We start from the raw sequence: 21,215 nt of genomic DNA, 5'->3' as shown, positions 1-21,215 counted from the left end.
TTTGCAGGATATTATTGTTATTTTACTTCAGCTCATGTCCTACCAGTACCAGGTTAGAGGCTTGAGAGATTTGGTCCAAGACTCTAGACTAACATCCCAATCCCAAAAAATGCTTCAACACATAGCTGACGTTGTCTTTAGAAAAAATGTGTTAGGAAGAAACTTTCCTCTGTGACCAAACAGCTGCCAACTACCAGTGCCAGCTACATTTTTCCCTAATGTATACAAATGTACAAATCTTTGGCTGGGGCGTATCAGTGACCTTGAATAAAAGCCAAGATACTGTATAGGTATAAATGCAGGTACACTGGGTTAAGCAAAGAGGCAACAGCCAATGGGTGAGTCTAACACATGGGTAAATTTGTTAACATGTCCGTTAATGTTGAAACAACTCTCAAATAATTATGCATTGTTGATTATGTACAACCATTCATATTAGAAATCTTTGCTAATGTTTAAATTTAAAGAAATGTTTGGACCACTAATGTGAGAGGTGAGTTTACTGATTAAAAGTTGTTTTTCTTATTATTTCTTCAGATACGATGAAAATGAAGGCACTTTTCATTTGTCTGGTTGCCTTACTCTTCATAAATTACAGTAGGTTTTTAGACCCATAATATATGAAATATTTTTTCGAATTAGATACTTTTGTATTATTAAGTGCTGAAATGCAGAAATCCTCCAGCTGCTCTTGTCTTTGGTCTGTTTCAGGTGAGGCTTTGTGGTGTTATGGATGTGTTGGAAAAGGCTGTTCAGGTAGAAGAGAGGAATGTGGCTCTCTTCTGCAAAATCCTGTCTGCGCCATCGTAGATGCCCGTAAGAACTTTATCTCAATCAGTCAAAAAAAAACAAATGTTACCTATTAAACAGGAAACTGAAAATGTATATTTGGATGTTTCAAACACCCAGGACTTCATAATAAGCCACTGTTTTGTGAATCTGTCCTAGGGTGCAATATGATAATCTGCACTAGGATAATTCAGTTGTGGGAATAAAACACCACATTTTTACTTATAACAATTTTATCTGTCTTCCAACAGCCACCATTTATATGAAAGGCTGCATGAGTGAGTACATCTGTAGGCAGCAACAGCAGGCTCCTGGTACCACTGCTGTCTGCTGCAGTACCAACTACTGCAACTAATAAGGAGGACATCAGCCGTGGAGATGTCTCTATATGACCATCACTAGCCAAGGATATAAAATCATTTACAGTAATTATTTACATTTCAGGCATGTGATGTATTATTTGGTTCGTTTTGTTAAATAATGAGAATGGGAATTATCATTTCAATTAAATAAAAGAATTAACCACAGCCTTCAACATATCCAGTTTGTCTTTTTTCCTAGAATAAAAGAATTGAATAAGACGTAGCTAATATAACATGCGTCTCTGTCTAAACATATTACATATTGGTGTCCACTGGTGATTATATTATAACTTTTTTTCTTTTTTTTTTTTTGTAAATTAAAAATCTAATACATATCTGTCTTTTTTAATGAGACAGTTTTACTTAGACCAAGGAATAAATCTTATGAAGAATAAATCTTAAAACTAGAACTATCAGCAGAAACCAGGTCCAATTATGTCCATTAAGGGATCTTATGATTAGACTTGATCTTAAAATCCATTGATTTGTTAAAAGTGACAAACAAATCAGAATGCTTTAAACCTGAAACTGACATAAAAATATTCTTTTCTCTGTGCTCATGCAGTATACTACAGCACGCTCACGTCTCCTGGCAGTGACTCTTAGCTACGTCGCGTAATTGAGAGTGACTGAAAGAATGAACACAATTCCACACACAGAGCCAGAAATCTGGGAATAGTAAAGTGTCATGGCTATACTAGCTTGTTTAGAGGACTTCATCAGTGGAGGATTACCCACCAAATTTCACTTGCAGAATTTAATTTTTTTTTTTTTTGCTCCAGTAGTTTTTTTTTCAGCCTGTTGTTTATATCGCTTGTGTCCCACCGCATAAGGATATTTAGGGGTGTTCACTAGGAGTACACACTCTTTCACATGCAGGTGATTTTATGATTTGCATTTAAAAAAATTTTTTCCTCTTCTATGGCTCCATTTTTGTAAGAATAACAAAAAATATATTGAAGAATAATCCATTAATCACAAGTAAAATTTGTTGATAATAAAATCCTTATCCAAAACTATGCCAGGAAATTTTATCCAGAACCTGTCTTACACTCCACAATAGGAGGGTGAAAGATTGTTTCTCCCTTTGTTGGAACAGAATAGTAAGCTTGAATGGATGTTTTAAACACAGGTATAATGGGGAGCAGTGTAACTGATAGTACAGGCCAAACAATACTGCACTGAGCAACAGGGGCCAGCTAGTAAAGCTTTCAAAATACACATGCGCATATCTGTTTCATCTTAATATGAAAATGTTCTTTTTTAATAATTGACTGTGGATCATGTGTAACCTTAAAGCTTCCGGATTAGCAAATTAAGGATGTGTCGCATAAGTGTCTCTCACTTTTATGTGTTATGTACAGGAATCTTTTACTGATGGTTTTGTTTCCCAGCCACCCAAGCAGGTCTGTTTCTAAACCTTTGGGGGCCCTAAGGGACATCCTACTTACCAAAAGATATTATTACAAAAAATATATAATTTTTTAAAAATCCTGCTTTCATACAGAGCCCCCTTGCGGCCCTAAGTGACTGCATTTACCGCTTATATCTGGAAACGAGGAAGGAACACCAAAATTTTAATTTTAAAATTCTCATCCGCTTTTTTTTAGTGCCAACAAGCGTCATATTCCTGCAAGATAGTCTCTTCACAAAACAATACTTAGGGCAGAAAAAAAAACCTTGGATATACACTAAAATCCAGGTATAAATTAAGGGACAGAGTAACACTCTATACCGAACAGAAGCAACCATCAGTCATACTGGATTAACCAAATGTGGAGCAGCAAACTTTAAGTCAATCTTTGAAAATGCATGAATAGATTTGTTACAGTATTAGTTAAAGTAATGGTGCATTGTTGCTTCTCTACAAACCTTTTTGTGCGAATTCGAAAATGTTGAGATTTGCACATTCGAGAGACCTTTGGAGGAGGAAAAACTGTATTAAAGTATATTAATGAGGTTTGTATACAGAACAAAACAATATAACTTGTCATTTTCTCAGAGGTTTCATGCAAATCAGCGGTCTTTTAATTTGTCGAGTTGCATTGCTGTTCATAAGCCATAATAAGTCCCGAATACATAAAACATTTCTTATTAGTTTGTAGATTTAACAGTGTAAGAATGCAGAAATCCTTCAACAGCTCTTGTATTTGGAGTGTTTTAGGTGAAACCTAGTTGTGTTTGTCAAGAAGGTGGAGGCGGAGGCAAGTGCAGGCAGATTATTATTTAAACAAAACAACACAAATGACGTAAATCTTAAAATCATAAGCATGAAACATGATCTCCAGGCAAGAACATACACAGACTAGAGAGTACACACAACAAACGACATTACAACAAAAGCTTCACAACAAGACGCTGAAAAACTAGAACTTAAAAAGTGGTGCTAATCAAGGTGAAACAGGAAAAAAGGTGTGTGTGATTGTGACATGTGACATGCTGGGGCTGATGGGTAGTGTAGTTCTGTGCACCTTTGGTGCTACCATGCCAGAGTTATGTGTTTGTTGGTAAAGGCTGTGCTGGTAGGTGTGAAGAATATGGCTCTCTACTGCAAAATCCTGTCTGTGCCGTCATAGATACCTGTAAGAATTTCATTTTTTGATCAGTGAAAACTTCACTTAAGCAATGAAAAATATTACTTATGATACCATATATAATACCATACATAGATATCTGAATAGTTTACTCTTCATTTGTCTGTTCAGCACAAATAGCTTTGCACTGTCAGGCTGCAGTGAATTATCTGTCTGTGTCAATATTTACTACAAAATTACATTCCAATTATATTTAAATAGAAGCTGCCATGTCATGCCATGTTGATCCATGGGAAATCAATATCTAATATAAGTAGAGGGTTTGTCAAAATATATTTACATTGTGAGCTGACGTCTCTGGTTCACAGTGATATATTCTTCCTCTGGTCGTAAGATCCAGATTCTCATAACTGTAAGATCACAGATTCTCACTGCAGAGATTTTCATGGGAACTTTGAAGAAGAACACCGACAACACATGTAAATATAATTCAGTCACTGTGAAATTAATATGAATGCGGTGGATTATCAGTAGTTACTCTCTCTCGGGGTAACAACTTTTCTCTTTACCATGTCTGGTATTCACAGGAAATGCACAATGGACCCAGTAGGACCTTGTGAACTTATGGAACTGCCTATCTGTCTTTAAGTGTGTAATACATTACACACATCATTCTTATTATGCTATTGAGACATCATGATATAATGCTATAATGCATTGCTCAACCCTAACAAATTTCATTGTCTAGTTATTGATAGATATTTGATTTTTGCCCTCCCATCTAATATCATGACCAGCCATCACTGTTTAACACGAAACCACTTTTGCCTAAATGAGAAGAAACTTTAATCCGCATATGTCAAAAGCTTTCTGGTATGAAGTAGACTAAGTAATTCAGTGATAGATAAATAGCTAGACACCACTGATTAACTTACAGTTGAGGTCAAAAGTTTACATCCCCCTTTCAAAATCTGCAAAATGTTAATTATTTTACCAAAATAAGAGCGATCATACAAAATGCATGTTATTGTTTATTTAGTGCTGATCTGAATAAGATATTTCACATAAAAGATGTTTACATATAGTCCACAAGAGAAAATAATAGTTGAATTTATAAAAATGACCCCGTTCAAAAGTTTACATCCACTTGATTCTTAATACTGTGTTGTTACCTGAATGATCCACAGCTGTGTTTTTTTGTTTACTGATAGTTGTTCATGAGTCTTCACCTTTTGACCTCAACTGTATCAGCTCAGTTAGCACTATTATAGTGGCGAACTCTACGAGTACACAATTGGATTCTGCAAACATTATTAACCATTTCAATAAGACATATAGACATATCTTTACTAAGCTCTGTATGCACTGGACTTCAGATAGATTCGAGTAGTCATTTGTTATGCAGAATTTTATAGAAGAGGCTTGATTACATCGCTAAGTGCAAAACACATTAACAAACCAAAAACACGACAGCAAATTCAGAAGAATAACAGCTAACTCCAAAACACAACAGAAACTCAGAAAGTGCAACAGCAAAAAAACACAAGTGAGCAAATTCGTAAGCACAATAGCAAAACCTAAAAGACGACAACAAATTCAAAGCATGTCAACATCATGAAGTCAAAACGAGCATGTGATTTTCAATAAGCACTGATAATTTCTGTTTTGAGGTAATGTTGCATTAATGATCAATGCATGTTTTTTTAATTGCTGGTGTTTTGCTCTTGGTTTGTTAATGAGTTTTAAACCTATGGGCCACCATACCTGATGGCACTGATGTGCTCTTTTATTTTGTGAATAAAGCTGTTTTCACACATGAAACACTTCTACTCAGACCAGTGAACTTTTGAAATTTTAGAACAATCCAAAAACTGTAGTAAGAAACTAGGATTGACATACAAGACATGACATCTTCGGAAAAGGCTACTGCATGAATGTGGAATGTGGAAGATTTTGCCTTGACTGGAACAGGATAATAAGATGGTACAAATACCCAGATATAATAGAGAGCAGTGTAACAGACAGAACAAACAACTGCATGAAGCAACAGGCACCAGCTGTAGGTGAAGCTTTTGAAATACATGTAGATCTTTTTTTTTCTCAACACAGTTCATTTAGTAGATACATTTATGTAAAAACCTAGATTTCTGATGTGTGCATTGCAAAACTAATTAATAACTATTTAATGGTAACATTAAGGGATGTAATTTAATTAAAGAATTAAAAGTCATTAAATGAATTTTATTTAATTTCTTCAGCCAACTGTCAAGAACATAAGCAGTAGTAACACCCATCAGACCTCAAAAGACCAAGTCAACTGGACTGTGGCAATAATTAAAAATAGTCAGTGTTATACTGGACACACAATCATGTCAAGTTTTAATTCTAGTTTTACTCTTCTGGTGTGCTTTTTCAAGGCATTTCCTTAGGGGTTGGTCCATTGGTTTATTAACTCAAGTTTGTTAGACGGCCCCTGAATGACGGCCCCTAACAAGTCAACTTACCCATAAATCATTTATGATTTAAATGTTTGTTAAATAAATAAACTTATTTTACACTCTCTTTTAACTGTACATTGTTGCTGCCACAATTAATATGGTCATGTTATTTTGGGAAAACATGTTGTCAATTATGTTCATTTATTTATTTTCACTAAACGCTTTATTTTGGACAAGGTTTCACTAGATCTGGAGTCTATCCCGGATGGGATGCCAGTCCAGCACAGGGGACCATGCACCACATATTCACACACTTATTCAATGCCATGGGCAATTTAGCATAGCCAATCAACCAACCTGTATGTTTTGGACAGCAAGAGGAAACTAGAGGATCTGTATAAAAGCCACATGAACACGGAGACAACATGCAAAACTCTGCCCAGGCAGTAACCAGAGCTCAGGACTGAAACAGGAACCCTGGAACTACGGAACTGCCCACTGCACCACCGTACCACCCATTAATCATATTAATTTGGTCAAATGTGTGAGAATGTCACATCACATTAAATCATTTTGAATGTCCATTAAGGAATTAAAGTTAATTGGTGTTCTAGACTTACCACTCACCTGCAAAAATTTTGTATACCTCAGTAATGCTACCATGGAGTCAAGTAAGAACATCTCCACATTCACGAAAAATATATAGATATAATATATAATATTATTATAAAACTTTAACATGTAACTATATGCAGTGCAGTATATCTAAATCATGTTAAGATTTAGATATTGCCTTGCCAACAATCTTTATATCTATTTTCAAAGATATATATATATATATATATATATATATATATATATATATATATATATATATATATATATATATATATACACGCACAGATATCTGTTGTACACTTTTTGTGTAAATATGCACACTAGTAATCGGAATTAATCTTCAGTGCATTCCTACAAGTCACTCATACACTCACAGGTTGTCTGATTAATTCTATGCATAACAAACATCAAAATTCTGTTAGTGTGCAGTGGTAGCTGTACAGTTAAGTTCTGTGATAGTAACCAGAAGGTTATGAGCAGGGCTGTTTCTAGCTATAAGCAGGTCAAACAGGAATCTTTTGCCAATAAGGGACAATGAGCAGATACTGCAGTTGTGGCTTTCGCATGGGGCCCCCTTGTGGTCTACAGATTGAAAGAAATGATTGAGGTGGTTTGGTGGGGTGGGGGCTTCGGAAACAGCCCCCAAGCAGTTACGAGTTCAGTTTCCAAGACTGCAAGAGAGCCTGCAAGCTCTATGCTTGGATTGTATTCTGCCTCACGTGTAAATCACTTTTTTTGCGTTATTGCATTGTGTCATTAAATTGACCTCTACAACCATTAACATTTGAGCAGCACATATTTTTTTTCTGATAGCTTATCAAAACTTTTGTATAAATCTATGCTATCATAATTCTATGATAATACATCTATGATAATTATATGATAATGCATAATGCTATCACACTAACTAGTTTAATCCCAACAGAGCTATATTTATATTAACTATATTTAAGCTACAATAAAGTTTGCATTAAATCTAATACCAGAAGATTTTATGGGCGGAGAAAAATTAGAGATTTTCTATTTATTAAATTCACAATAACAACAAAAGGAAAAACCCTTAACACAGAAATACACGTACTACAATGTATTCATTATATCATTACATTTTTATTCTTTTTGGTGTGCAGAGTGAATGAATATTCAAGAGTCAAGAGTTTTGTCATGCGCACACTAAAACAGGCAGTTGCACTATACAATGAAATTCTTACTCTGCATTCCTTCTGATAAACCATCGATACTGTACAGACAGAGTTATAAAATGGATAGAAATTACACTGTGGGGCAGGGTGTACAGAAAGAGTGTGATATAATTTTTATTACAAGTATAAAATGAAATATGCTACAAGTACTAATGTGAGGTATTGTAGGCTGTAGTGCAGTAGTAAGACAATGGCAGTAAACGTGTACAATGAAAGAGACATTAGCTGTCAGGTTGTATAAATATTGTTGGAGATCATCCAGATCATAAAGGCTAATGGCGAGTTTGCAGTGAGTTTTGCTGATTTCCAGAAGTTTCTGTCTGCTGTAATTTATTAGTGCATACAATACTGCACATTTAGAGCAACTGTAAGGGCTAATATAAATAATAAATAACAGCGGTTATGGGAGGAGCACGCAAAGACGTCTGCCGTGGTGGATGGCAAAGTATTTTCATAAATATTACTTCTTTCCTCAGTGGTTTAGAAAGTGGTACTTGGTTTATTGCCTTGTGTTATAATTATCCTCGGTGGCATGGCTCCATGCTTTAATGTTGATTCTTCAGTAAAAGACTTTTGGAATTTTGTAGTAAAAACTGGAAAGTGGTGGCGGTTCAATGACTTCCAAACACATGTTCCCACAGTAAGAGAGGAAGCTCTTGGACACATGCAACCTTCGTATGGACACATGCAGCCTTTGTATCATGTAAGGGCTAAATTAGCACCAGGGATGTAGAATACATTGGTTTTGATCTCTGTGACTGTCATGAAGGATTAAAAAAATAATAGTAAGTAGAAATGCTATTTTAAAGAAGAAAAAAATTATAAACCCAAGACTTTTTTCTCACACCAGGGTATTTTGAATTATGATAATTGCAGATGTTTTGCTGTATTTCATATAACTAAAGGCATTTAAAAAAAAATTACAAACACTAAACTGGTCTTCACTCTAATATAATTCAGAATTTTACATTACAAGTTGGCTAGTGTGAAATGTTATGGCTTGGCAAACAAAGAAACCCTGCTGAAGACCCTTAGAGAGATAGTCGTGTGTGAAGTTGCTGGTGCAACACAACTCCTGAAGCACCCTTCCTCCAACCATCTGCTCTAATGCTGGGGGGCGGTTGAGGGCTTGCCGCTCTGCCTCCATGGCAACACCAGTGTTCCCCAGTTCTGTAATAATCTGAAGTGTGCTACCAGGTCTTACACACTTTTCTGCTTGTAGCTCCACTACAGCTAGTCGTGCAGAGGGAAGAACGGAGCAGTGAGGCCTACTTGATGGAATAAGAGACTCACGGCTGATACGTTTACTCCACCTACTCCTGGGGATAGAGTCAAGTAGAAGAGCTGAACTCTGCCCAACCCCCACTGCCTCGTACCCCTGCCCCCCAAACACTCCCCCTTACACACTAAACAAAGCAAAGGTGGGAAACATACTCTTTGTCTGTTAGGCCCATTGTTAAGGCAAGGCGGGTTTATTTGTATAGCACATTTAAGTTTCTTGTGCTTGTGCTTTACACAGACATTTCTAAAAACACACAAGTTAATTTGTATGCAATTTAGCTCACATCTCCTGTAGTGTATTTGTTTAATCTGTCTAAACCCTTCTAAACCAACAGTGCTACAGTGAAATACAGTGAGTTTTAAGAAAGTATAATGCATGCACCTGCCCTTTGTTTCCAACCTGTGAATTTAACTGCAACAATGTGGTTTGTGACATTAGTTAATTACTGTAGCACTTATACTGGCACAGTCACATAGGCTAGCAGCTGTTTTTTTAATCAATAAACTACCTGGTCTCCAGAAAATTACTTTGGAGGTTTGTCTGTGGTGTCTGCATACAGCAGATGTTTTGAGTATGGAAGTCTGTTTTCTTGTTTAAACCAGCATGGGTAGCAATAAAAAATACCACAAAACAGACCACACTATTTGCTATTTAGGTGTATGTGTCTGCCTCAGCGTTCTTGTATAAATTTGCACAAAAATGTGTTAGCAAGAGACAAATACTCTCTCAAGTATTTTCTGTTAAATTATTGGCGGTATGTAGTCAATAACCGTCGGAACTTCATGCATGAAATATTATCACAAAGACTTATTGTAAAAGGGTTGGCAAGGAGATTGACTCAAGAATGTGTCAGCACTATTGTAGCTGCGAAGGAAAATCTCCTCCCCTGTAGTTCTAGTTATTTCTCAGCATGACATGCATATTTTCCTCATCACTTATAATTATAGTTGTAAACTATATGAAAGTAAAACAAATATTATTCAACTAAAGTCATAGACTCCCTTATCACAAATCTCATTCATATCACTAGAACATATCACTAAAAGAATCAGAATATATTCATGTTCAGTTGCAAGAAGTTCCGCAGCTGGCTTATTCAAAAGGTGTACCATTCTTTGTTGGGGCTTGTGATTTCATTCAGCTCCTGCCAAATCCAGAATACTTTTACAGTAATAAAAAAAAGAGGAAGCAGCAGGCGAGCAGCTTTAGCACTCGTTCTAAAATCTACCTAGCCAGCCTGGCAGACATACCTAGCTGTGTATTAAAGACAATATTCAGGTTTATGATTATTGTTAATTATATACTCTGATTTCCCCAAACTGCCCCAGCTAACAGATTGAGCCAATTTAACCTAGCTTTACCAATAATCAGGATTTATTTTGTATGAGAAATTTATATATATATATATATATATTGCAAAGACAAGTATGACTTAGTGGGATGGTAATATCTGTATGAACTGGGTAATTAGTGCACCACTTATCATGCTTTCACAGGGTGAGGGGGAAAAATGGTAAGCTTATTCTCTTCTCCTAAAATACCAGTACGTGGCCATTTCTCACGTTTTCTTTTCAAGTGCAAATTATCATCGGTTTTTTTAGTGAATTGTAAGCGATCCGCTAAAAGCCCATCAAACAAACATCATGTATTCAAATTTGGTCACCGACTTATTTTTTTCTGAGCCATTTTGACTTGATCCAGATCTTGTGGAAAGTCTACACAATATATAGTACAATAAATGTGATTGTAAATTTCATGATGCAATGCCCTGATGTAATTGCATGAGACAACTCTGGAATGTGAAAAAAAAAAACCTACCAGGAAGAGAGAGGGAAAGCCGTCCCCCCAGTCACTTCATTCTTTGAAAAAGTGCTACTGAGGAAAGAGCTCAAATATCAATGACTTCCGAACATGTTTTTCTCCAGGAAGAAAGGAAGTTGTTAGGAACATTTCGAAGGGTGAGCACGTGCAACTGGTGTGTTGTAACACCAACTTATTGTCCGGCGGTGCAGCTGAATATTAACAAAGCCTACACTCTGGGGTAAAGAAAAGGGCAAAAGTGTTGCATATCATTGAAAGTTAGGACCCACTTCATCTCCTAAACAGGTCTACTTCACAGTCTGTTTATCAACGATGGGAAGCCATTACAATTGAATGGAAGAACACTGACACATCTGTGTGTAAAAGGCTGTGTGAAGGTTTACACTAAAATTCATTATTTGAAAAAATATTAAGGAAAATCTATTCAGTATTAACTTATGTTGCATGTTGCTTGTCTTTCCAAGTTTGTTGAATTTTTTCACTGCTAAATTTAAAAAAAAATTTAATTTCAATGGACTTTTTATTTTTCTTGGCCCAGTTTTTGACCCAGAGCATATATACTGTTGAATGACTATGCATACTCGAATGTATAAAAACAGTGTATGTGTATATGCAAAAGCTCAACAGTTGACCATTTATGTATTGTAAATAGATTTCTAAAGATATACTACATTCACTGTTTACTTACCCAATTAATGTCAAGTACCAGGTACCCTTAAAATTACATATACACACATTTACCATTTTATCAGGTCCAACTTTAACTGTATAGGTGCTGTTTGTAGTTATAAAATTACTGATAGTAACCCATCTGTTGCAATGGGCAGTTCATCAGCCCCTCTCTACCACGTTCATCAGCGGAAGGAGACCACCACCAACCAGACATTTGTACGATGGACCACACAACACTGATACAAGGTCGTGTGTGGTGCTGGAATAAGTGTATCAGGTGACACAGTGCTGCTGGGATGTTGAGAACATGGCTGTGTTGAGAACAAGTCTGCCCACCAAAAAATTTCAGCTGACAGTGATTCTGTTGTCAATATCTGACATTGATGAAGGGCTTGAGGATGATTAACATAGATTATCTCTATGCTCTGTAGTCTGTACATCTATAAAGTGGATCAACAAGGTTGGCGTGTATAAAAGATAATTGGTGTATTAAAACATCCCAGTAATCCTGCGTGCCTGAAACACACTTTATCAGAGGCACTCACACTATGTCAGTGTCACACAAAATAATATCTAGATAGTGGTGTATAATGGTATAATGGTTCCTTTCCCATAATGAATGGACTTTAGTCAATAATCTAGTCAAAATACCTGCAGTGTGCACTTATATGAAGGTGTATCTGAAATAGATACAAGGTTACAAGGTAGGTGTGCTTCCTCTTTCACTTACCTATATGTTTATATGTCAATAAATATACGATGATATTTATTGATTCTGTATGTTCCTGATTTTAAACTTTCGGAAAAAGGGTACTAAATCGTATCTTTCTTTGTCACAAAGTGACTTTGTCATCCATCCATCTTCATCATCCATCCTACACAGGGTCGCACAGGACTTGGGGCACAATCACACACACCGTGGACAATTTGGAAATGCCAATCAGTCTACAACATGTCTTTGGACTGGGGAAAGAAACCGGAGTACCCGGTGGAAACCCCCAAAGCAAGGGGAGAACATGCAAGCTCCTCAAACCCCCAACCCTGGAGGCTAACCGCTCAGCCACCGTGCACCCCGGGGTTTGTACCTTTAATATGTATCTTTCACCTGGAATTGTGGATGTAGTGTACCTTTAAAAAAGATTTAAGGTGCATAATTGGATTTTTAGAGTAAAACTGTAAAGATATACTATGTATCAAAGGTGCATCACTCCATTAAGAAGTAAAGGTACAGGTTAGTATCCTTTTTTTTTCCCTCAGAGTGTATAACCTAATGGTAAGGGAAAATAAAATGTGAAAAGTGAAGGAGAACAGGTGGGGTTTCAGACTTTAGGGACCCTGAAGGAAGAAGGAGAGGAGGAAGGGATTGGGAAAGATAGAAAGAGGAGGGAGGAGGAGGAGAAGGAGAAGGAGGAGGAAAAGCAATTTGGGGCTCCTCTTTTGTCCGCGCTTATTTAGAGCCCCGTCGGCGTGGGGAGAAACAGCACATGGACCTAGTCTGAACGGTTTAACCAGGACTGAGCATTTGCTTGGAAGCTGGAGGGAAAAATGTGGTAATCCTTTACACATTAGGCGAACAAACCCAAAGGAAAAGCGAGTGGAAGTCTATCTTTGACGGTACGGTGTCTGTCTTTATAACCATACTGAGTTGAGTCTTGTTGCTAGCTTAGCTTTGAACTGTAGTGGCGTTGAACGAGTCTTTTTTTCCCTTCTACTTCTATTAAAAAAAAGAAGAAGCAAGAACTGTCCGATGCTTAAAATGGCAGTGTTTCTTTCTGTTGGTCTGGTGGATTATGTGAGTGAAAAATGGCAGATTTAATGAGAACTGTGTGTGGTTTTGAGGTGAAATTGCGTGAACGAGCAGCAAGACGCGTTCATTCCTGAGGAGAGAACAATAGTAAACTCGGCGTTCAGTACCGTTTGGACTTGAACGATGAATTTTTTTCAACATTTCAACGCTTTATTACTATCTATAGCGAAGGACCTTGGTTTATCTGAAGTGACTATGATAAATGTGGTTCTTTTTGTGGAAAAAGTTCAGTGTTAAATGTTGAGTATTGAGTCAGAAGGATGAGTGTGAAGTGTGGAAGCGGCGCGAGACACACAGAGGAGGCGACACGTTGCACGCCACATTTTCCTCCTAATGGAAGAAACATCTCTGACAAGCCAGAGTTTTGAGGATTTAACTTCATTTCTATGCTATTTTTAGCTCTAACCTTTCAAAATATATCAGTTGAAGCCTCGAAATGAAGCTTTTTGTTTTAACAAGTTGGGCAAACGGCGTCCATATAAAGATATTTATAGACCAACATGAAGTAAGTGCATCATTTATTAGTGTTTATCTCTCCAGTGTGATGTTTTCAAGAGAAATACTCAGCATATACCCAGGGTTTTTGTTCAAAGTCTCAGCTTGTCTTGGTCCAAACAAGAACCTTATGTTCATTTACCCACCTAGAAGGTTAACCTTGGAAGTTTTCCAGCATTTTCTAGGCTTCTGTGTGAGGTCTTATTGAAGGCTTGGTGTTTACTGATGGAGGCTTCGCGAATCGTTCTGAGTCGACTCGCAAGAATCACGAATCAAGTTTGTCAAAGTGGCATGTCTTTTTTTTTATTATTATTATTATTATTTTATTAAGTTTTTAAGACTATCATGCCTTGTTTGTAGTCAAGCAAAAAAAAGTGTCAAAGTCAATGTGGTTACAGAGTAGCAATTAAACCTGATTGTGGTATGTGTGGTCTTTCCTAGACCAATTATGTCATGTAAATGATTCTGTTCTTGGTAATAAATAGTTTTTATAGGCTTATGCAAGCAATGACAGTGTAAAATCTTGACCATGTGTTACACCAGAAGTCAGTGGTCAAATCTATACCTTACATTATATATTATATTATAACTTGATGCTGCTGTTTTGTGAAACAGGAATCAATGTTGTTCAACTTGCTAGTTCAAAAGAGTCAAATCTGAGTCATTTTGGACACCAATACCTTGGACTGATCCTCAACTTATGGTGGTTATCTGGATCATATGGCAGTATGCAGCATTTTCTTTGTTACAGCGGGGGTCAGTGGTCAACAGTTATAGCTTATATATTTCTAGATGCCCCTCTTTAATGAAACAAACAAATACAAACTTTGTCCTGGTAGAAAGAATCAAGTCAGAGTGAGTCGTTTCAGACATGAATACTTTGGACTTGAGAGTTAACTACTCTCCCAGATGTGTCTCACAATGCCGTCCTGTTCCTGTGGTGCTCACTGACTGTAATAGCTGTCCTGTCTGGATCTTGCAGGACTCCTGTGTGGAATGTTGGAATCATGGATATATGAAACGGTGCTGTGTTCATTCCCTTGAGGAATTTGGGGAATTTAGATTCAGAGAAAAGGCCTCGAATTCAGCCTTAAACATATCAATTTACGTGATTGAAGATGACGTTAAAATCTTTTTTAGCTTATGTTTTGACTGTCAGTGAGTCGCTTACTTTTTCACTTTGCTCCTACACTACATATTTTAGGCCTCTGGTGATCTCCTGTTTCAGCAGGGGAAGCTCCTGATTACCACACCTCTGTTTCTGCTTTTTGGTGTGAAGGTTTTGGGAGAAAAGGGGGATCAGCATGATCAGGAATATGATTCCTAATGCTTACTGCCATGTCACATGTCCTTGCCCTCCCAGATCTGATTCTCGAGTCTTCTTCCGGGGTCAGACTGATGGCAGTTATTTGAGGCACGTATGCCCAGCTGAGCAGGGTGTAACACTGGAAGAGTTGAAGAAGCAGGTTCTGGCCCACAAAAATGTTGAATTACAGGGCATCAGCTGTGTGTTTGCATGTCACAACTGGCTCATTGTGCTGTTGGCGCCAAATGGATGTGCCCTTCTAGCTCTACCTACAAATTGCTGTAATTTGGTGCCTGTGTGTAGTGTCAGTGTTGGACATGTGTAGTGTCAGCGCTCAGAATGACTCTCTTTGTGAGGACACTAGGCCTCTCATAAAACTTTCTGCCATGCATGCTGTACGAGTTGTAGCACGAGTTTCCAGCATACTTCCTGCAGCTATTTACTTTGCCAGGTATTTAAAATGAACGCCTTGACTTCCACATATACACATGGACTCACACCTTTACCTGTATTTTACTGTGTACTAAACAGCTTTCAAGTCTTTTTTTTTTTTTTGCACCAGAGTAATCAGCCTGCATTGCGGTAAGCTAAGTCATGCAGTCTGTCAGTCAGCCATGCATTTATTCTGACATGCTGTTACATGCCTTGAGAGATTAAGACATTCCTACTTCTGGAGTATTCTACAGCCTGGCACGAGTTGAAGCCTTGCAAGTGAAGGAACACAGCTGAAGGGTATTTGTTGAGAAAAGGCTTAAGAATAGCTGTGTTTGTGGTGGGTGGAAAGGGTGGACTTGATGTCTGGTGTTAGTTACACAAGCAGTTCAAACAGCCCCAGCCAATGTTTGCTAAGGTTTTCAGCTGTCTAGGTCGTTCTGAATGTCGTACAAGTCTAAGCCACTGACCCCTGTGTTATAATCTTAAAACGTTTCGCCTAGCAGTTTGGTGGAGCTGGGAAAAAGCTGGGCAATCTGCAGTTCGCATGGACCCATGTTTTCCTGTTCCTCTCTTTGATCCTGTACACCAGCCAAGCTCCTTTCAGTCTGTCAGCACGCTCTTTCAAACGAGCTGGCTATTCTGAACTTATTTTAGTAGGTAGGTGCTAACTCACATTGTTCAGAAGGCACTAAAAAAAGCAAATGCTGGAGTCAAAGGGCTATTTCACGCCATGGTTTTACTACACTTCAGGGGGTTTCTTCACACGTTTTATATTTGAATGGTTTACTGATTCCCTACATTTATTGCTGGCTAGGCTGTAGAGGGTCCAAAAAAGCTTTTATTCAGGAATTAGCACAGCCTTTTTTTTTTATATAAACATCCTTCATGTTCTAATTTTAAGAAACCTAAAAAGAAGAGTAAAATTATGTTGCCCAAATTAAGCCAGTCTACAGAGTCTCCTGCCTTCTTATTGCCTCCCATGTAGGCAAGGCCACAGGAAACCTGTTTAATACAAATGACAATCAAGGGAGAAACTTTTTTTTTTTTTTTTTTCCCTCTTCTCTCCCCTCCCTGGCAATATTCCTGTTAGGCATTGTGTGAATGTAGTGCCCTTCAGCCTTTTCACAGTATTGTGGAGGCTCCATCTAGTGGCCTGATATTTATGTTTTTATTTCATTGTTTGGCAAGTCTTAGTTCTGAAATATTGACCCCTCAGCAGTGCTGGCTCGGTCCATCTATATGCTTTGGCTTGACTACTCTAAGAGTTGATATTCAGGAAAACAGTGTATACAGAATGTTTGTCCCCTTTAAAACTCAAGTTTTGAATCCATCAACCATCATTAAGATCAAAATTCTGGTTTTTGAATACAGAAGGTGCCACCACAGTAGCAGACGGACTAATGTGTCACATTGCAACCAAATTAATATTAATATGCATGCTTTATTTTATTTATAACTAAAATTTTTGAAGTTTATGTCTACTGTAAAAAGGGTGGAAACCAGTGCATTTTATACTAGCCCAATATTTTTCTACCCAGTCCTTGAAGACCATTTTTGTTTTCTCTCAGATCCCAACACATGAACTGGGTACTCTGTGGGGTTGATGCAGAGCTGTGAGAGGAAACTCTGGACTGTTTAAAATGTCCCTGAAGACTGGCTTGAAAAAAAATCCAGGCTAGTTTATGTATGTCTTCTGCTATGAACGAGTCCTAACTATTCATTTTTCTTTAACAGTACTGACCAGCGAGCTGTAGCAGTGACATCATGAGTTGGAGTTTCCTGACACGTCTTCTGGAGGAGATCTCCAACCACTCAACGTTTGTGGGCAAGCTCTGGCTTACACTACTCATTGTGTTTCGGATCGTACTTACTGTGGTGGGTGGTGAGTCAATATACTATGATGAACAGAGCAAGTTTGTATGCAATACGCATCAACCTGGTTGCGAAAATGTGTGCTACGATGCGTTCGCACCACTCTCGCATGTAAGGTTCTGGGTTTTCCAGATCATCATGATAACCACACCCACTATCATGTACCTTGGCTTTGCTATGCACAAGATCGCACGCATGGAGGACAATGATTACACGTCACGTAGTGGGCGCAAACGCATGCCTCTGGTAAACCGCAGCGCCAACCGTGACTACGAGGAAGCTGAGGACAATGGCGAGGAGGACCCCATGATCTCTGAGGAGATTGAGCCGGAAAAGGAAAAAGAAAAGGAGAAAGAAACGAGGAAGAAACACGATGGACGGAGGCGCATCAAGCGTGACGGCCTGATGAAGGTGTATGTGATGCAGCTTCTCTCACGTGTGGCTTTCGAGGTGGCCTTCCTGTTCGGCCAGTATGTGCTGTACGGGTTTGAGGTGGCACCATCATACGTGTGCACGCGTAGCCCATGCCCACACACGGTGGATTGCTTCGTGTCGCGTCCCACCGAGAAAACCATCTTCCTGCTCATCATGTATGCCGTGAGCGCCCTCTGCCTGCTGCTCACTGTGCTCGAGATCTTGCACCTAGGCATCAGTGGCATCCGTGATGCGTTCCAAAGCCGTACACGGCGCCAACATCATCATCAACTAGGCGTGCCCAACCAGAGGACCTTGGTCTGCCCACGTCACATGCCCTCAGCACCCCCTGGCTACCACACAGCCCTGAAGAAGGATTCTGGCAAGGCAGGTGCAAGAGGTGAGTACAACCTAGGTGACTTGGGCCGCGAGTCTCTGGGCGATGAGGCGTCCTCGCGGGAGCTGGACCGCCTGCGGCGGCACCTGAAGCTAGCGCAGCAGCACCTGGACCTGGCGTACCAGAGTGAAGAGGGCAGTCCAGTGAGAAGCAGCAGCCCTGAGTCCAACGGCACGGCCGCCGAGCAGAACCGCCTCAACTTTGAGAAACAGGAGAAGCAAGCCAGTTCCTGTGAGAAAGGTAAACCTATCTAGAAAATACGTTTCTGCAGCAGGTATCCCTGTTTCCAATAAATTGGGTCATTCCGGCATTTATGCATTAGGAAAATTGGTTGTTCAGTAACAGTGATCTAACATTATTAACATCATACAACCCTCTACTTGCCATTGTGATTTTTCTTTTTTTTGGTTTTACATAAGTGAAGTGAAAATATAAGCTACCAAGTAGATAATTATGTACCAATTAAACAGCATTAAAGAAACCATCCCATATTTTACTTGGTTTTCACATAATTTCACACAATTTCTTTTTTTTCAGTCCACATGGAAATGTTGCACTTGTGAGGAAACACTTGTATCATAATGTGAAATGGCAGATGCTGAAAAATGTTGGTCTCTAATGCAAAAGTTTTGCTTAGCTGTGGCTAGTAATAAAAACTACTGTTTTTTTACACTTATAGACATCTATACTGTGTGTTGCCACAAACCTCATGACAGCTCAGTTATTTGGGAACGTTATTCTGAAATACAATTTTCATGAATAAAACTAGAATATAGCACTGTCTCATTAAATGTGGTACCTGAACGAACTGCTGTGCAACACCTAAATGCTATTCTGCCATTGATACAACTATGCCATAGACAAAAAAATCACATTGTTGGTATGTTAAAACATAGTCATCTACCATACATACAATTTGATATGGATGAATGAATAATAAATACACAGAATTAAAATCATGAGTGTGATGACACACTATGGAGTTGTAGATATCTAAAATGTGAAAGGCTACAATAGAAATATTTATAAGACATGCATGTAGAGTTCACACATTAACACACACACACCACCCCAAAAACTTGCATCATCAGTGTACAAATATTTTCTGTCTTTTAGGGATCAGAGCCTGAGTCCCGAGTCAACAATTTGCATCTGATTTCTTTCCTACCGAAACAACTTGGAGGAAGGGCCACTATGAAGATGGACATCTTGAGTGTGTGTGTAGGATTTTTAGTAAGGCAACACAACACTGTGAGCACACTGGTGAACAGTAAGAACAGCCTGTGCAGTATTATGGCAGGACGGCGCATCGGCCTCTGAGAATATCTCAGCAGCCAGTGATACTTGAGGAGCTGTCTGCCTGACATTCCAAAGTACCCAAGGGCAAATAAAAACTTTTCTTTCTGTAGCTGACTGAGCAGTTTTTGTGTTTGTCTGTCCATCCTAGAAAAAGATCTGCCATATGTTTAACACGCTTCTTAAGAAGTGCCAAGGGTTGCATCTCAAAAATGCCTTAAACTTTTAAACTGGAGTTTACATATTTCGTTGTCATTCCAAAAAGCAATGGATGAGCCAGTGTTAAATCACGTTATACTTTTTGGATAGTTTAGGTACATGTGTAGGACAAAAATAGCTTTTGTGTTTAAGTAGTGATCTGTAATTAGTACTTGCATGTATATGTGAACCAGTGTCAGCAAAGGGCTTGTTGTCAAAGGTAGAATTTGTTACTCTGTTATTTTTGATTTGTAGAGTTAAGGTGGGGAAGGTTGATTCTTCCTGTAGGACATACAGTCGGGTATGCCAAGGACCTATGCGTAAAGTTCCCAAGAAGGTGTTCTGGTCTTGGATCAGGTTTATAGACTCAACGTGATTTGTTATCAAAGCCTATCTAATTAGGTTTATATAGTACCTGTCAAAAGTTTTAACCCACCCAGTCCCAGAAGCATTCTTTGTACGTTTTTAAAAATAATAGTGAATACACCAAAACTGCTGGCTACCTCATGGGGAAAAAAAGCAACAAAAAAGCAATGAACAAACTTTGTATAAAACTTTTATATTTATTCAAAGTAGCCTTGATAACAGCTCTACTTAGCAGCTTCATTAGATAGCCGCCTGTGCTGAGGCCTCACTTTCTGCCTTTCCTAAGCGTTAAATAATAATAATAATAAAAAAAAAAAAACTTGCTGGAGGCATTTCAAATTCTTTTTCACATTTAAAATTCATTTAAAGATTCATACATAGGCATGAACATAATTATTTATTTTTTCTTAAAAGTACATTTAAACCAGAAGCTTTATGATCATGAGAAATGGGTGTGTCCAAGCTTTTGACCGGTAATAAAGTACATCTGGGAGAAATTTAGACTCTGTTTGCCCATAGAATCCAAGTGGTCTTAATCAATAGGTAATAACACTGACCTAAGACCAGCACTGTTTTAGTTATGTTTTGTAGTAGGCATTGAAGTGGCCTCAGTTTCCACTGCTTTAAATTTGAACATCTGTTTCATTTGTATTTTACAAATGTGATGTTGCACAACAAACCCAGTTACAAACTTATTTGGTGGTTTGTGTATATTGGGCTCACATTCCAAATTATCTTAACATGTAGCCTGTACTTTGACAGTAATTCATCTCGGGACACAGTGCCATCAGTAGTGTAGGTTTGTACATTTGAAAAAATGCATCTCTGTTGCTTGTTATAAACTGGAAACTAGTGATTGCTGTGCTGAAATTCAGTCTCGGTGTTAGCGTCTCAGCTTTGCTGTTCTGGAA

The 21,215-nt window shown here is 38.2% G+C and overlaps 1 protein-coding gene and 1 long non-coding RNA gene across 4 annotated transcripts; both read left to right on the top strand.

Annotated features, from left to right (window-relative positions):
• The first annotated feature begins 439 nt into the window (after positions 1-439).
• Positions 440-1,316, top strand: LOC128318416 (uncharacterized). The gene is made up of 3 exons (XR_008301809.1): positions 440-597; positions 712-816; positions 1,041-1,316. It is a non-coding gene; the product is annotated as an uncharacterized LOC128318416 (long non-coding RNA).
• An 11,790-nt stretch (positions 1,317-13,106) lies between these two features.
• Positions 13,107-20,672, top strand: gjc4b (gap junction protein gamma 4b). Of its 3 annotated transcripts, none has more exons than XM_026912951.3 (3): positions 13,107-13,332; positions 17,496-18,684; positions 19,561-20,672. In XM_026912951.3, the coding sequence occupies exons 2-3, from the start codon at positions 17,526-17,528 to the stop codon at positions 19,572-19,574; spliced, it is 1,173 nt and encodes a 390-aa protein (XP_026768752.2). In that variant the 5' UTR covers positions 13,107-13,332; positions 17,496-17,525; the 3' UTR covers positions 19,575-20,672. The 3 variants fall into 3 exon arrangements, with proteins under 3 accessions (XP_026768752.2, XP_026768754.2, XP_026768753.2); XM_026912953.3 differs by lacking the exon at positions 13,107-13,332 and adding an exon at positions 13,368-13,510; XM_026912952.3 differs by lacking the exon at positions 13,107-13,332 and adding an exon at positions 13,524-14,030.
• The last annotated feature ends 543 nt before the right edge of the window (positions 20,673-21,215 follow it).

Source organism: Pangasianodon hypophthalmus, chromosome 5, assembly GCF_027358585.1.
Source record: "Pangasianodon hypophthalmus isolate fPanHyp1 chromosome 5, fPanHyp1.pri, whole genome shotgun sequence".
Lineage (NCBI taxonomy): Eukaryota > Metazoa > Chordata > Actinopteri > Siluriformes > Pangasiidae > Pangasianodon > Pangasianodon hypophthalmus.
Note: the sequence above shows the minus strand (reverse complement) of the source record. Positions and strands in the feature narration are given on the sequence as shown.